At 42.4% G+C, this 18,260-nt stretch overlaps 1 protein-coding gene across 4 annotated transcripts in view; it reads right to left on the reverse strand.

Annotated features, from left to right (window-relative positions):
- The window catches only part of LOC134356328 (transcription factor Maf-like), a 505,243-nt gene extending 493,703 nt beyond the window's left edge, over nt 1–11,540 (reverse strand). The window contains exons 1-2 of one of the 4 annotated variants that reach the window (XR_010020333.1): nt 8,802–11,529; nt 1–101 (exon numbers count right to left, since the gene is read on the reverse strand). The exon at nt 1–101 is cut by the window's left edge and continues 31 nt beyond it. Coding sequence is in view for 3 of the 4 variants with exons in the window: in XM_063067216.1 (XP_062923286.1) it covers nt 1–101; nt 9,774–10,765 (1,093 nt within the window). In the remaining variant the exon portion in view is untranslated. Of the gene's footprint in view, nt 102–8,801 lie in introns of all 4 variants that reach the window. The other 3 variants (XM_063067216.1, XM_063067217.1, XM_063067218.1) reach the window with 3 other exon arrangements.
- Between the last annotated feature and the right edge of the window lie 6,720 nt (nt 11,541–18,260).

The raw sequence follows: 18,260 nt of genomic DNA on the forward strand, positions 1-18,260 counted from the left end.
GAGGTGATCGAGAGCAGGAGCCTGACGAGATGTGGTCCGAGGCGGGGACTTTTGCCCAGGGATACTGAGGGTTTTCTTCGAAAGGATGAACTTGGTAATATCTGCAACTCCGAAAAAAGCCCAATAAGATTTTGCAATGTTAGAAAGAACCACAGATTCAATTGGGCATTCTAAAATTGTGCATCATTCTTTGCCAAATATTCCTGCTTTACTTCCCTGATTTCGACATTCCTGTTTTGAAAACTATGCCGATTTGAAGAACCTTCACCTTACTAACGGTATCACGAATTGCTTACAAGGTCAATCCTGTCTCCCGCTACAATCACCTTTGCTCTTTGAGAGCTCTTAGCAAATGAAGGGAAGCACACCAGAAAAGGGGCAATCAGTTGGCATTTCAGGGTAACGGTTATAGAGAAACCTACTCCAGGCAAGCCCCAGGCACGGAATTAACTGTTCAGTTATCAGATAATAAGACCATAGAACATAGGAGCAGAAGCAGCTCTCTCGGCCCATCGAGTTTGCTCCGTCATTCCATTATGCCCGATTTATTATGTCTCTCAACCCCATTCTCCGGTCTTCTCCCCGTAACCTTTGACACCCCCTACTAATTAAGAAGCTATCAGTCTCCGCTTCAAGTATATCCAAAAATTTCGCCTCTATAGACATTTATGGCAACGAAGTCCACAGATTCGCTACCCTTTGGCTGAAGGAATTCTTCCTCATCTCTGTTCTAAAGGGACGTCCTTCTATGCTGAGGCTGTGCCCTCTGGTCCTAGATTCCCCCACTATAGGAAACATTCACTTCACGACCACTTCACGATCCACTGTACTCCATCTGGGATATCATTTGCTGGATATGAATTTCGTGGGTGGTGAATTAAAACAAGATCTATCTAATGTCACGTTTTAATTGAATAACAGGTCCCATCTCTACCTTTCGTACGCCTATACATCACAGCTCAAATTATAGAGTCAAATATCTTGCAACTGTCATAATTTAATTTTTTAGTAATTACTTGGGACTGCCGAGATGCTGCGTGTTGTATTGCCTCAGTTCGCTGTAGTGTGATTAATATATATCTGCAGTGTTTAACATTAGCTTGAATTTAAATTTCAGTGAAGTAAGTTTTTAAGACAAAAAGAAGCCCAATTCCAGAAAAATCACCACAGAGCAATATAATTTTGGATACCTGGTCACCAGGTCTGCAGGAAAAGCAGACCGGAATTGTCATTGCTGTATTTTATGACAAGTGATCTGCTGTGTATTAACATTAGGAAGTATATTTACAATGGTTTGCTCAACTTTTTCTTTTAAAATTTAACTCTGATGTTCAGGTTTTTGGGCCCGCGGCCCCGTTTCTCTGCAGTAGCCAAAATTACGTTGGGTGTACACAGTGAGTTCGGTTTGCGTTATATACATGATGTAAAAAGTCAAAAATAAAACAGGCTTCTCTTGATACAACGTCTCTCATCATCCCTAGACCCTTTGTTCAGTCAGTTATACACGGCGCCAATCGCACTCTTAATGGGGATTGCAAAAGAAAAATAATTAGTTAATAATTCTAAATTCACTAGGCAAACAGGGGTCATTGCATTTCAAATCTTATAATTTTTCATATCATTCACAATTTCTCAGTTGGGGGAAGTTCACTCAATACAACTTTTTGATGGTATTTTTTCTTCTGGACGAGGCGATGTTTACAAGATGTGACTGGATATTATATTACATTAGGAAACGCATATGATGAATATAAGAACTGTAATTACTGATGATCGTGTGCTTCACTCGGAGTAATGTTCGCCAGGGTTTCGTTTATCTACAATAACCTTGAAAAGGATCTAGTCAGCGAGAAGGAGTCGCCCCCAGATTCATTATGTGCCGAGCCTGCGTGGTCTAAACAACTCCCTACGCCAAAAAAAATGTTCAATTAAGGGTGTCACGTTTTTGATGAATAATACAATGAATGTTTTCTAGTTGGCAGCAGACATTGCTTTTAGCTATGGAATAGATTTAGGAGATTGAGTTCCAACAGAGAGAGAGAAAAAATGCACATCTCGCTGACAGGAAGTTTGGTAGATATTAGGCAATGCACATTTAAAAAAAGTAGAAATGCAAAAGGCAAAAGTACCCCTTTGTGACCCCTGGGCAAATGAAATGATGGTCGACCTTAGCTGTGGACATGAGAGGGAGCGAGGACGCCAAACGTTGCTAACTGCCAAATCCAAGTTTATCTGCTACGCATTTAATAGTTTTGCTGTAACTTTTAATTTCGTGTGACCGAATCCTGAGAGATAAATTCACTGGGTCCCAGCGGCCAGGATAATCTTACAATTTTAATTTCAGTCACTTCTTGCAATACGTCACTCTCGTCGTTGGGGTTATGTTATATATTATTTGATCAGCATTCCGCACAGATGCTCAACCATGCACATTGGATTCAGTGACGGAAGAGTGCGGGGTGGGAGGGGAGCAGGGGAAAATGCGTCTACATTTGATCCAATCACATGCAGGTACGCCGGTTGCAAGACGTAACAAATATCCATGACGTTTTGCATTACCATAGACAAAGGCGAAGATTTATTTTGGACGTATAGTTCGGAAAGTCTTATCTTTTAAGAGTTGATACTTTAAGAGTACTTGTAGTGAAACACGCCTGGCAATAACATTCCTGATCACTGGTATTCCAATTGCTAGTCCCTATCCGGTTTCAGCAAACCGTTTCCCGTTTGGATTTGGATATGAGGTCACATTGGAGAGTTATTCAACAATTTCCCGCTTTAACTTTGGACTGTAACTCTACAAGTCACCGAAGCAAACTAGCTGAAAAACAGTTTTATCTTTTGAAGATTCTTAGTCAAAGTATAATAAACGATGACAAGTTAGATGGGGGGGGGTTGTGGTGGTGGGGGGGGGGAGTTCACGCAATTCAAAATACAAATATTGCCGAGTATCCGGTGTGTTACTACATGACCTGTTTAAGTTAGAATAATTACGCCTGCGATCAAGATGAGACCTCTTTCATGTTACCTGCTCCCACTGAACCACGTCAGTGTAGCTCTTTTATTACAGAAAACATAAAAGGCACTTTGCACACGGCAATGCACTAATGACCACCTCAGCCCACCACAGCACGCCACTCGCCACCCACCTAAAAAAAAAGTCTGCTTTCTAGTAATGGCGAATGAGTGATAGAAATTGGGTAGGGCATTCGAGATTTTTAAATTTATTCTCTACACACAACCCCCCAGCCCCCGGGTCTGGGGGTCGCCTTGGCCAATTTTTATCTTATTGCCATTAGATTCCAAAACGACTCCGGAGGACATTTAGCAGCCAGGCTGTGGTTGTGGAGTCACATGCTGGCCAGTTAGAACGAGGACGGTTGAGTTTCCATCTGTGAAGGTCACAGTGAACCAGATGAGAATGCTCATCCAGTAGTTTGTGGCAGTCTCTATTAAAAACTAATTTTTATTTTAAGTTTTATTTTGACCTTAAATTCCTGTCTTTCAAATGGTGCCTGAGTTTATCTGAAGTCCGCCTGTCTTAATCCTCATCTGAAAGATGTCATCTTTGGCAAAGCAACACTCCCTCAATACTGCTCTGGGGTTGTTAGTGCAGGAATTTGTTGTGAAGTGGGAGCCGAACCTGGAATCCTCTGATCCCGAGGCGAGTGCGCAGAGAGACAGTTATCCCCAACTGTCCGCATCTTCTCCTCAACCGAGATATTTAATACCTGCACGGATATGAGCACGTACGAATGTGGACAAGCAAATGCGAGGTAGTGGAAAAGAGGGTCCTTCGACTGCCCTTCTCCTTACAGGGTGTTTAGTTAACTCTTGCTGAAGCTGACGAAGCTTTACAGCCAGTGGTAACTTCAGAATAGTTTTGCCTTGTAATGTGATTTTCGTTTGATTTCCACTTTCCAGCTATACTTGTCTATACGGTATAAAAATGCTGCAGCCTCTATAGTTGTCAACGAACTGCTGCTTGGGTTGTAATGTTATAATTACTGTCTATAATGTCATTAGCAATAATGTGTCAAACAAAATAGTTATTCGCAAACCAGTCACATGTGTCCATCACAGCCTCTTAAACAATTTCTGTGTGGCCGCAACGCGTTGAAAAGCGAAGGCCGAGCTCAAGTCTACCACCCCCTCCCCTAATTTAACTCTTCCTTGCCTGGCGATACGTCATATTTTAAATATAAAGTCATTTTCTAAACTCTGACTATTTCGGGAATGTGTCGCCTACATCCAGGTCACTGTCACGCACATTCCTTAAGAATGCGGGATACACAAACAAAAACGTAACACAAAGGCTAAGAAATAATGTTGTAATTCTAAAAAGTAATTAATTCCAGAAGTGATTCTATATAAATCGGAGTAGCTAAGCTTTAAATGAGCACACATTCTCTCCATCTTACTGACCTAAGCTTATTTCTTACACAAGCTGTCCAATTTATCAGTTACAGACTTCTTTTCGGATACGCGGTCCACCCTAACAGTGTGTTAAACCAGCTGTTTAAGTACAAAAAAATCACCTGCCAGATCAGCCCACTCTACATTCACCCTAACTACCCCCCCCCCCACCGCTAGTGCCATCCACCATTTTTTGCAGCAACTTCTTAAGGCCCTTCAGAAATTGAAGCCCTTAGTTTTGATTTCTTACGTGAGAACCTGCCCAGGACGAGAACCCTGTGCGAGTCGGCCGGCCGTTAGCAAGTGGATTTGTGAAGGGAAAATTATATGCATTCGCTGTTTTAAAATATCCAAGCAGCCAAGACAGACAGGGAGTCAAACTTGGGAAAGCAGGAAATCCCATGGTTTCTCATCATCATTGGAGGGAACATTTAGGAGGCGTTTTTTTTTTATTGCAGTAGATTGTCACCTAGCTGTAAGGGCGATGGAAGCAGATTTTTACTGCATTTTCTGAAAGGGAGTTGATTTTATGCGAAAAATGGTGGGACAAAAGTTTATGGCTATTCTCTTTTGTAAGGGTAGCGGCGTGGAACTTACTGGAAATGTTTTTAATGAACCAGCCCATGCGTGGTAAGTCGAGGCATGATGGGCCGAATACCCCCTCCCCCGTGCTGTGCTGAATAAATGAACTAAACTGCCTGACATCAGCGAAAAATAAAATCCATCCGGAAGACCCTTCATGCTACGTTCCCTCCATCTGCCACCGGATTTATCTATACACTGAACCCAGTTATTTCCGCCTTTCTGTCTTGCTGTCGAATCTAAATGTATCTGCGTGGACCGTACACGCAAATGTCTATATGAGAGGGATGCGCTAAACAGACTGTGCACCAGGCGAGTGTAGGAAGGCAGAGTTGCACCTACTGAGCTAGAACAGGAGAAGAGTAGGCGAGGAGAGGCAAAACTAGGCAGATGAAGTAGATTGGCGAAAGAGATTGAAAGGACGGCTTTGTGTGTGTGTGTGTGTGTGTGTTAAATAGCGAAAGTATGAAAGCTTCAGCGTGCTTGCAAGAGAAAGAGTGAAAAACTGAGTAGTGAGACTGAACTGCTATTCTTTTTCCGATACCTATTCCCCCTCCCTGTAGTTTCACTGCACACCACACTTAGTCTAAAGCTGGAAGCTCTCACATTTCAGAAACAAAATGCCTCCGTTCCTTTTCACCAAAGCCCTGCCAGTTTATTTTCCACCGACTTCTGCTTGCTCTTATCTCCGTGTCGTCGATGGAAATCAGACCTCTTGTGAAAGAACAGATTGCGGTGGGAAAACTCTAACGAATAACTCCGAAACAATGCCCGTAATTCAACTCGTTTCATTTCACTCTCAAATACCACCAACCCGCATACGTGAGGCTGCTTAATCTCGGCTAGACGCAGCGGCGATTATAGTTTCTAGTACACGACTTTTTTTCTTCAGGTTTGAAATGTACAGGAGCTGAAGGATTTAAAGGGGAAGAGAGAAAAAAATGTCATTTGCATCTGCTCTAGAAAATACCGTGAATTTCCTGTCCATGGTTTGTTGTTTGTTACTTTGGAGAAATCTATCTTTGCAAGTCCTCTGTGATCAGCAATAGAAAAGCTGCGGGTCAGATGGGGGCATTAAGGAAAACACGAGTTGTTCGAATCACAAAAACTGTGTTCAAATATCGACAAACATAGACCTAGAATGTCAGGTAGCTATCACACTAGCAAAAACCCTAATCCCAAATGTATAGAAGTAGGGCCATTCTCAGCTCTGCATATACCACCTAAAAAAAAACCCTTGTCCTGTCCGCTGACTGTTTCAGGCCCACAGAGTGGGACGCGCTGAAGTCTTCCCTCGCTCATTAAAACATCTCTTCCTTTCGTGGATGTTCGACAGACACCACTCAGGAAATCTGATAACATTTACGTTTGCTTCCCATCATTCACCCCTCAGCTGATATGATCGTGATTTAAAATGTGACTTGCACGGGTCTCCACCTCAGGGACGCCCAACATGCATTAAGACACTTAGACTAGGCTTGAGTTATAAAAGGGAGCTCAGTTAAAGCTTCGACTAATTAGTTTTGTTCTGACTGTACATTTTTGACAGTGGCTATCGCTCCACTCCAATGATTCACGAAGGGATAGTCAAAAGCGAACAAGAAACCACTGAATTCACTGTGTTACCTCTTCCTCATTTAAACAACAACATTCCGCCCCGCCCAGCACCGACATTAAATTCTTTGACAGAACCCCAGTGACTCTGATATATTTTTCTGAAAACCCTCACAAATTCACCTTTATCATACTTTAACCTGAAGTTGTTGTGCTTGTAATCTCTGACCTTTGAAACGATCGATAGCGGCCTGTTATGTCAGAGACAGTATAAGCGTGCAATCCACCTGTTCTTAAATGTACTTCAGATTGAAGGCCGCTTTATTTTAAATATTTTCCTGGTTCCCAACTTTTGATGAAATTTCAACCACTACAGCCATTTTATTTCAAACAATTACGTCTTAACGTTGTAATATTCGGTATCCCTGGTACCTAAGATGGTTATTAGACAACTGAGGCCTTTTGACAGACATAATTTGGCCTATAAGATCTGCTGCAAAAAGCTGACGACACAATACACGGTATACGTTTAATTTTGACAGATTCCTATTGTACACTATATATTACAGTTTATTGTTTATCTATTGTTTAAACTTGTACTCATTTTAAGAAGTATAATGAATCCAGCAAAAGCGAGAACTACACTAAACTATATATTAAATGCGTAGAATCATAGTATCTGCCCACACGTGTTAACTCTAATTTTCTAGGAGCAATTTTATACCCATACACATTAAACAGTATGTTCAAATGGGGTAAATTATTCTTGTTATGACTTTTCTAGAATAAAACATAATAACAATTTTGTAAAGTTACTATTCGGATATGTTGGCAGTGAAGAATGAATTCTTTCTCCGTCAATTTAGCGGCCTCACGCTTTACGGCAGATTTATACAGAATACTTGATGGTTTCTCACTAATACAAGTTAAAGCATAAGTTTTCCACCTAAATCTTCGCGAATGATCCATATTCTTAAATAGAAGGCGTTCATTTCAAGTCAAAATAAGAATTTTAAGTTTTCTAAATACTTCAGTCATCTGACTGCAATATCGAATTGTGCGAATTTATTTCCAGGATCTTACGTTTTGACCAAGCGCTCATCTCTGAGAAGTAGCATTATGACATTGAAATTAATATTTGGATGAAAATAAACACGTTGGTCACAGACAGGGGAACTCTTGCTCTGATTCTTTTCATTTTGAAAAAAAAAGGTTATAAAATGATACGGGCATGAAACCAACCATTTAAGACCAAAGACTCCAATATTCCTGTGATAACAGGACCAGAAGCTTCCTGAGTTCCTGGCTATGCTATCTAGAAAACTTATCAGGCGCATGGATCCAAATACGTACAGTGTCCCAATCTTCGCAGATAAAATGTTAAGAATCATTAGGCAATTGCAGTTATGGAGTCTAAAGAAAATAGACGGAGAAACGAAATGCAACACACGTGTGAGGGAACAAGAATTCAACATACTTTTGACAGATGTCTACCAAATGAAAGTTAACAAGTTATATACTTAGTGTCTGCCAGATTTGAAAATTTAGTGTAACCGGTGTTGGCTTAATTTTGAGTTAGCAAAACCACGCATATTTAGAGCCAGAAGCAAAATCCTTACTATTATATAACGTCCCCAGACCTCGCTGAAATGTAAACAGACCGTTTTATGTATTTGTTGGTTGCATAAACTCTCTTTAATCCAATTGCATAAATCTGGAAAGCTTTTCATGATTTTGCAGATTTCCGAGAGGAATGGCAAATATATAATCTATTGGAATGAACAATGTCTCAATTTTCCCCCTCTCCCTCCTCCCACCCCTCCACCCTGAATGTATTTCCTATTCCTTTGCTATTATATATATATATATATAAGTGTAACTGAGTTTCAGTACTTCACGTTTGGGGGGAAAAGTAAATATACACATATAAAAGTATGCACAGCGCCATGAAGATTTCACCCACTACCACCTCATATAAACACCGGAGACGAGCTCCTCCCCTTCAACAAGACTTTGGTCTGAAATGCAATCTGTTCGATAAACAAGAAGGGCTATTCAACGTTCACCTTCCGATTTCCGGCGTGCAAAGTGCATGCTACAAAGTGCTCAGTTTACTTAAGTTTAAAAAATATATTTATTTGCGGCCAGAGGCCATGGAAATGGCATTCTGTAAATTTGCCCCGAAATGTTTCCCCTCCACTGTCCATCAAAACAATTAAACTGTTTATTTTTAAACAAAATCACCTTACCTTAGTGCAATGAATTTCACATTTTTTTTAGGGGAAACACCCATCAACTACATAGACCTACAATCTGCACACCATTTCTTAATTTCGCGTCAACAGCTGATAGGGGATACACAATCCTCGTTTTCTTAACAGATACATACAAATGCAATTAAATTAAATATTATCGAACTCTCTCTCTCTCTCTCTCACACACACGCACACACACACACACACACACACACACACACACACACACACACACACACACCATTCAACTTCATAGCGAGTTACATAGTTAACCCAAAACGCGGAGAAAGGGTTTAAACCCATGTTTAATAAACTTATATACCGTTCTCCGGATCAACACACCACTTTATATATATGTATGTATGTATTTATATATATATATATATATATATATTTAATGTCCCAAACATTATGGCAATAACTGTTTTTTTTCCTCAGTAATAGTCCCAGACTTTGTAATACAGAGATCCAGTTTGTCAATGTTTTTTTTTGCAGAAACAGTTCAGTGCATAAAACATAATGAGAAAGTCTGATGTTTTCAAAGACCCAGAACTAAAGTCAACGCAACTCCCCCCTTGCAGATTCAAACGTTCTTTTTTCATGGAAGGAGGGGGTTGATGACGACCAACGGTGCAATTTTGTTTCGTTTTTGCTTCCATGTCAAAAAAAGAGCAAAAAAAAAGTCACCGGTATAATCTCTTGCCATGCCATAATTCATTTTTTTTTAAAATCCGCTTTCAACTAGCTAATTAAATCCATACATGTCCAGCATGCAGGCTTATAATTAATATGGTCCTTTCATTAAAAAAACAAACAAAAAATAATATAGCAAGCATATAATGCATGAGATGATGGGGTGAGGGAGAGAGACGGCAGGTTTTTGTGTTTAAAAAAACTTTTTGAAAAAGTTTTTTTTAAAGTTTTTTTTGAGGGGGTTATTAGGGCAGAGCAAACCCACAAACTCACATGAAGAATTCCGGGGAGGAAGGGTTATCGCTAGACGATCCCGTTTCTCTGAAGCCGCTGGACACAAGTTTTTCGTACTTCTCCTTGTAGGCGTCCCTCTCTCGCACCAGTCGGGTTATCTCCTGTTTTAAGTGTTCGACCTGCTGTTGCAGCTGAGTTTTCTCGCTCTCCAACATGTGCCGCTGCTGCACCCGCTTGAAGCGGCACGACTGCGCGTAGCCCCGGTTCTTCAAGGTCCGGCGTTTTTGTTTCAGCCGGATAACCTCCTCCTTGCTGACACCTCGGAGTTGCCGGTTCAGCTCCCTCACCGACATGGTGACCAACTGGTCGTCGGAGAAGCGCTCGCTGTTCCGCAGGTGCGGGTGCTGGTGGATGCCGCCGGCGGCGGGGCCGGTGCTCCCGGTGCCGGCCGTGCCAACGGCGGCCACTCCTCCCCCTGGGTGTTGGTGCCCCTGGTGGTGGTGATGGTGGTGGTGTTGGTGCTGGTGGTGAGCCACCACGGTTCCGGGCGGACCCATCTGCTCGCCAGCCATGCCCGCTCCAGCTCCGGCGCCGGCCCCCGCCGCTGCATACTGCTGTTGCTGCTGCTGTTGTTGCTGCTGGCCCCGGTAGCCGTCGAAGCCTCCTTGCATCTGCTGATGGGCGCTGTTAATCAGGGCCTCCACCGCATCCTCCGGCGTGAAGCTCAGAGCGTCCGGGTTTAGCTGCTGGTAGTTAGTCATCCAGTAAAAGTCTTCCAGGTGCGCCGCCTTCTGCTCCCCGGGGCTTGGAGCGCTGAAGCTGGGAGACGGGGGCACCGAACTGCACGGGGTACTCATTGGAGTGGAAGATAACGAGCCCCCGATGCGGTTGCAGTGGCTGCCCGGGTTGCCTTCGGACTCCAGCGGCTCCTTTTTGACTTCGAATTTCATCAGATCGAAGTCATTAACATATTCCATCGCAAGGGGACTGTTGGGTAGGTCGGCGCTGTTGATTGCCAATTCGGATGCCATCCTTTTACTGCAGATGGTATTAGTACGACCAGACCTCCAAACGCCGGGGCAAACGCCTGCGATCGCCGCGATGAGACTGCTCTGAGCTGAAGGAGAGAGAGCCAGCTTGATTTCTTTGTTATTTTGTTCTTGGTTGCTTGTTTTTTTTTAACTAGGATTTAGAAGTCTTGCACACCAGCTTTTTTTTGTTAAGTATAATTTTTATGCTCGTTCCGGCTCCGATCTGTTATAGTACAGATGCATCGGTAGAATACGATTTCTCTCTCTTTCATAAGTCTTTGCTTCATGGAATCTGGACAGCGGGTCTGAATGTTGGTTTTCTCTCTCTCTCTTTCTCTCTCTCCCTCTCTCTCCCTCTCTCACTCACTGCTTCATCTTGGCTGCTGTTGCTTTGCAATGGTTGGGTAGAGAAAGAAGGTGGGGGGAGCGAGAGACTGAAATGTAAGGATGAAAGGTGCACGGAGAGAGAGAGAGGAAGCAGATAATAAGCGATTGCAATAGTTTTCTGGGTGAAAAGAGCCAAACCCAACGCGTGTTGAGATTTTAGCTGGAGGACGAGAACCGTCAGCTCTCTGTTTAAAAGCTTCGCTTCTTTTATATTGGACCCGACGTCAGCTTCAAATGGGAAATTGACTGAGACTCGCAGCCAATGGGATGGTGCGTCAGCTTGTCTACTTAGCATAAGAGTGGAACAGGGCAAACTTTTCAAACTGTCAATCACACGCTCAGATCAGCTGACTGTCAGCTGGGGAACAGAAAGAGAGAGAGAGAGAGCGGGAGGGAGAGAGAGAGAGAGAGAGAGAGAAAGAGGGTCGGAAAGAGCAGTAAGAACGGTGATGGGGGTGGGGGGGGCGGGTTACACAGTTTTACCCAGACTAAGAATAGCGTGGAATAGAAAACACTGAGCAAAAAGCTTCGTATATGTGTGCATGTGTTAATAGGATATGGGACACCGTCAAAGCTACAACGGCTGATGTATAATATCTTCATATTACTGTCTTTGGGAAATCCTCGATGTGAATCAGTTTACAATATTGAGAAATTTGCTGCCATTTATGTACAACTTGTAACCCCTGCAGGTGCAATCGCATTTATAAATTTCAGAGTGGTCGCTGGTTATCTTGTTCAGCAGAGGCTCTCTCCTGGCCTTTGAACTTTAACCGGGTGGAAGGACTTCTCGACTGGCAATTCAACTCTTGGACTTTATAAGGAGGGGTGAAGGGGAGGGAGCTCTATTCAGCATTTACGTGGGCACAGTTACTGTTCCGAGATTGACTGCACGCACCAGTAAATAATCAGAGACACTGAAGTAACCACATAGTCTTCATGAATTCAGCAAAATGTCCGATAAAATGAAAAGATCAAAAATGCTCAATTTCCAATCGGTAACAGGCTTCAGTGAGATTGCTACTGAATTCATGTACTTTTTTTTATACATGTGGCGTTAAAAATGTAAAAGACAAGGCGAGGATATATGAGTAACCGCCTTAAGTGAAAATCGATGTATGTGTTGAATTGCATGCGACTAGCTCTCGAAAGAAGTGAAATAATTTCACAATAGGTTTCCCTCTGATGGTTAAAGCGAGGGAAATAGTCCCAGTTCTATTCGCGGTTTAGAACAACAGAGCCACCCCTAGCGGAGAAAGCCCGTAATTGTGGCCTTTTTGGAGTTTTAAATGTCGTGCGGTTCGAGGTGGATTATAGAGAATATAACTTTGCAGGAAAAAACGGAAAACTATTCCAATAACCACTTCATTAGTTCGGACAACGCTTTACATCAGCGCGATTTTAAACGAGTGCATTGACGTGTACAAAATCATTCTACATATGAGTCCAATTCATGAGATGAAAGATTGGTGACAGGAACTGGAAATTACAATAAAAATGATTGGTGAAATCGCGCTAATTAATACAAACGCATCTCTGATGGGTTTAAAATCTCGACTGTACAGGGATGATTGTTTTAATGCCGTATGTATTTCAGTCCGAGTGAACCCAAATGAAACCGCTTCAGATTAGCTCCCCTGCGCTAAATCCACAGGAAGCGATATCATTCACGGGGCAGGACCAAAGCAATGTGGACTAGCTTCGACTTCGGTCGATTTTGGCGTCGGTGGGTTCACGAATGAGTGTGTGTGTGTTTTTTCACATATTTGAGAGACTTAAATATTTTTAAACCACCTTAAAAGCCCCTGCGCAAATATTTCATATTTCCAACTTCTGCTTGGGCGTGTCAGCATTAAACTTTTCACTTGGGTTTCAACGAGGCGAGGTTTCAGAAACTAATTAATTGACAGGGTTGTGGGGGTGAGGAAAAGATCGATTATGAATGTGAAACACGCCAGCTTTCGCGGTTTTAGATCACGGGTAGCTCCAACGTTGGCAGAGACAAAAAAATTACTTCAGTTTTATTTTTTAAAATACAATTGAGTCCAGACGAATTCTGGTTCAACTCAGTTCGTCTTCGCGTTTACCTTCGGTGGGTCTGGAACGCGGGATCACATTATTACAGGCATCCTTTTATACGCCTCGGTTCTTTTGCTCACACCTGAGTCAAATCGGCATTCAGGTCCCACTTCCAAGGCTGTATCCTGCGAGGGTCCTATACTGTCGAATGAGCATTTAAACCCCATGCCCGGTCCCAACATAAAAGGCTTTAAGAAATCCTGGTGCAGTTCAAAGAAGGGCAATATTTACTCCTCAACCAACAGAAGCCGGGAGTTTGTTCTGCTGTACTACGGCTGCAGAATTCATTGACTGCCATGCACTTGCAAGCGAAACAGGTGCTTCACAATAGCAGAGGTGCATGCCCAAATATTCTACACGATAACTATTTCAACAACAGCTCAAAAGTCAATTTCAGTGCTAAATATATATCAATGTTGCAATTATAACTTAAAAAAAATCTGGATGTAATATTGAAGCCAATTCTAAGTCCAAGCAGTCCACTGCCTGCGCGAGAGGGTGACGGATATCAATTACACCCAGGGGCCACGACATTGGAGCCGAATGCAAACAGCAAGCTCTTCAGTGAGTTTTAAAACGTGCAAAGGGTCAGATCAATCGCTTTATAAAGTTGTATTTATTTTTTGATTGATAAACTGCTTGGCCCCGGGGGCGAGGACTGCATAGGGTCCGTCAGTTATCTGACACGTGACTCCAGGAACTGTGCCTCTGACAGCCCCAAGTTTAAACTGGCAAGACTGCGCTTCGCATTCCCTCGGACCGCTAGCGTCCTACCGTTTGAAAACTCTATTTTCTCAGTGGCCACACTTCTCCGCGTCGAATACTTTTTATATTAAATACAAACTGCAATCGGAATTATTGCAAAGACGAAATATATTATTGTTTATTTGAAGTGGGAACCGCCAATACTGATCAATAATTGCATTTTTATTTGCAAATATCTTCTTTAAAAACAGATACATTAAGCTGAATATTTTATTTACAAACCTCAAATAAAACGTGTTTCTCACGCCGTTAACATTCAAATGTAAATGAATTCAGGACGTTATGTTGCAAATGATTTAATGTGAAGATACCACAGATCAGTTGTCCATGGCGCTGTATTGAATTCTTTCTACGCTGGAAACCCTGTCTAAAAGAAGGAATTGAAATCCCTTGTACTCGGCTTGTCTCGACCCGCGAACTGTCATTCAAGTGTTGAAAAGGGATTCGAACCTGACAAAATACATTTACATTGCAGGGTCACGCGAGTAATGTGATCCTTTTAAACTCCTCAAGTTTAAACTGGAGTTTTGAAAGGCACTTCAAACCAGATTTATCATCTGTTAGATTGTGTGCCAGCGATGGGCAGACGCAATGTTAAAACGCCATCATGATCAAGACCCTTTCCCCAAACACTACCGCAACCCAATTCCAACACCTCCGTGGGGGAACGGCGGTCTGCGTGCATCCCAGGACTGACCATGCTTGAATTACAATAAATTATCTGAAGGGATTCATTGCCGACTAATTATATTATTCAATTACAGGCTTGTCAAATTTCACATGGTACTTTTGTAAGGATTGTACGCACTTCCTGTGTATGAACATGTTTCAGCTCTGTGTTTGGGCATCCTTCCCTGGCTAATAGTTTTCACTCTATGCATAATTCAGTAACAGTTGATTATACTATTTGTATACATCTATGGTATATATCGTTTGCAGATAGCGAGAGAGCCAATTAGGTGCAAGGTCAAAATAATAATGTCACTGGGATCCTGATAACCAGAAATTATCTGTGGATCAGATCAGCATCTGTAGGGAGACAAAGATCTAAACGTTGACGACGAGAAGGAAAAGAGGGGAGAACATAGGGATGTTCTCTGGTTTCAGGCCGATATTTTAATTAATGACTAAGTAACACCGAGGATACTTTTGCAATGAAAGAGTGAAATTGGTTGGTAGATCGGGAGAAAGTTACTCCGAAAGAGAATGGCGAGGGAAAAATCGACGACAAGCTGGGCGGGTGCAAAGCAAAAGCAGCTTCTGCTGGGTGTGTGCTGGCGGCGAGTATAGGGGACGGGAGACTGAGAGCTCTGAAGCTGTTCAGACGAAGTGGTGAGGGTCTTAATCTGCGGATGGGCTCTTGCGTGCGAAAGCCTATCATCCAATCTGAACTGGGCATGAAATTACTCTGTGCGGTTAAGCAAGGCATACCTGTTCCATTGCTGAAAAGCGATAAAACACCAGGGCAAAGGCCAAAAGGAAACTTCAACGAATCTAGTGGTTTCACCTTCTTGTGGAAAACGTGAATAATAATTTTCAGTAATGAAGGGGGTGCTAAAGCAATCTTTCTATACCTACATATTGCAAACAAGTACAATAGCCAAACTGGTAGGCGACACTGAGTTGAAGAAGTATCTAAAACTATTAATTACCTGGTATCATTATACCATCGACGGTGTGAAAGAAATCTTGGTTCTTTGAATTGAGCTACACAAATTATTTGCTACCATTCAATGGCATTCCTGCTCCTCGGTTCCATCAAACATCACGTGAGAGGATGCGACTGACACCTCATGCAAACCCAAAACCAAAGCTCAGAGTTATTTAAACGCTTTAAGAAGTATGAGTATGAAAAGACTTTAACGGTCTTTCAATAAACACTTGATACGTTTTTCCCCTGAACATTATGTCGACAAATTATTGTGGGCGCCACATTTTACTCGAAGAGCATAACCATAAAGTCACTGGCGAGTTAGAGAGTACGATAAAGTTAGAGTAATTGACCATATCAACGTAATGTAAATCATTTATCTGATCGCCCCTTTTATGATTCTGTAATTAAATAAATATTCATTACTTACATGAGATTTTCAGGGAAACTAATTGGCAAAAGAAATGGAGGGAAGATGAGAAGATTTCTTCTTTTTAACAGGGGGAGTTATAATCTCGGCAAATAGAAAATTTCAATACCAAACCTCAATAAGAAATTTATAATTGAAACGGGGGGGGGGGGACGTAAAGAAACATATTTAGGACTGAGAATGGGGAGTTAGAGGAGTCGATCATTGTCTTTCATTCTGTCATTTTTTTCCCTAACACATACAAAATCTTGGGGGAATCTCAGCAGGTCAGGCAGCAGCTATGGCGAGGAATAAGGAGGCGACGTTTCGGGCAGAGACCCTTAATCAAGACTGCTTCATAGATGCTGCCTGACCTGCTGAGTTCCTATAGCGTTTTGTGTTCCTTACTCTGGATTTCCAGTATCTGCAGAATCGCTTGTGTTTGTATCTGCCACTTCGCGCTCCTTTTATGTAAATAAGCAAACTCCTGCAGTTCTTAAAGGCCCAGACTGCTGTCAGTCTGACTGATGTGCTATGTAAAGAGATGGGGAGCTTTAAATTGTAGAGTGAGCGCCATTGTGACGCTGAAGATACCAACGCACCGGGACAAAGATCTCAATGAAGTTCAGAACCGCTGCTGGATGAGCTCTGCGAGACTCCTGTACACCATCCAACCTGGACATTGCTTCATTCTGCATCCTCTTTCAGAAGCGGCTCCCTGCTTGCTTTGACATGAAAAGACGCAACATTAGCTTCACCGATCATATTCTATCGTGTATTCCTTTCTCTGCCTCTCTCCCATCTTATTATCCTGGCATCTTCCCTCTTTCCTTTCCGGTTCCAATGAAGGGCCTCGGCCCGAAACGTCGACTGTTCAGTCCGCTCCATTGATGCTACCTCACCTCCAGCGTTATTATGTGCATTACGCAACATTGCGCAGATCTGTTGGAACGACAGCAGAGTTTAGAGGGTTAAATCGCGTCAAGTTGTTAAATCAGAGCTGGTTTCCGACTGAAAGGAATAAAATTTTCCAGATATTACCAAAGTTTTTAAGCCGACAGAGGAATTCCAGGAAGTATATACATTTTCTCAAGTTTTCGGGATAAAGGGAAACAGTCGTTTATTTTGCCAAACCAATAGGAGGGAACTTCTCTGGTTGGAAGTCTCTGGCAGCTGGGTTATTTGAAGGTTTGAAGCCGAGAATGCGATAGAACCAATGCCAAAAAAAAGGGTTTGATATACTACCGATTAGCACTGACCTAATTGAATGTAGGAAAGCAGGCTTAATGGGTTCCTTTTGTATTGGTGCTACAATCTGCATTTAACCCAAGTCTTTTATTTATTGTTGGGTCAATGGCGATACCATCGCCCACATCAGAGACTACACTCAGCGGCCACTTTATTAGGTACACCTGCTCGTTCATACAAATATCTAATCAGCCAACCACGTGGCAGCCAAAATCATGCAGACGGCCTGGAGGTTCAGTTCGAACATTTGAATAGGGGAAGAAAAATAACTGAAGTGACTTTGTCTTAGATTGTAGAACGATAACTTGTGCCAGACGGGGTTGTTTGAGTACCTTAGAAACCGTTGATCTCCTGGGATCTTTACACACAACTGTCTCTAGAGCTTACAGAGAATGGTATGAAAAACAAGCAAAGAAAGTATCCAGCGAGTGGCGGTTCTGTGGGAGAAACTCCTTGTTAGTAAGAGAGGTCAGAGGACAATGGCCAGACTAGTTGAAGCTGACGGGAAGGCGATAATAATTCAAATAAAAGCAACACACACAGAATGCTGGAGGAACTCAGCAGACTAGGCAGCATTTATGGAAAAGAGTACAGTCGACGTTTCGGAGCAGAAAACTATACTGTGTCCCATTCCTCATAAAGTAGCCACTGAATATAGTCTGTTGTTTGTTTCAAAGACTGCAGTGTATCCCCTAGACCTGATTATCGAAAAGAAGTTGAAATGAGATTATGGAGGTTCGAAACAGCAATAGGCTGTAGCACACACAAAATGCGTGCATCTTAATCTCGGTCACTCAAAGTAAATTCCAAGGAAAATTAGTTGCCGCCTGAAATAATTTGCAACAACGTTCAGTAACTTGACACGCACCAGGGCATAGGGGAGCACTTCCCCTTCCCGCTCTTGTCATTCCTGATTGATACAAAACAGCAGCGCAGGTGCAGCGCAATTGAAGTTG

This window comes from Mobula hypostoma, chromosome 14 (genome assembly GCF_963921235.1).
Source record: "Mobula hypostoma chromosome 14, sMobHyp1.1, whole genome shotgun sequence".
Lineage (NCBI taxonomy): Eukaryota > Metazoa > Chordata > Chondrichthyes > Myliobatiformes > Myliobatidae > Mobula > Mobula hypostoma.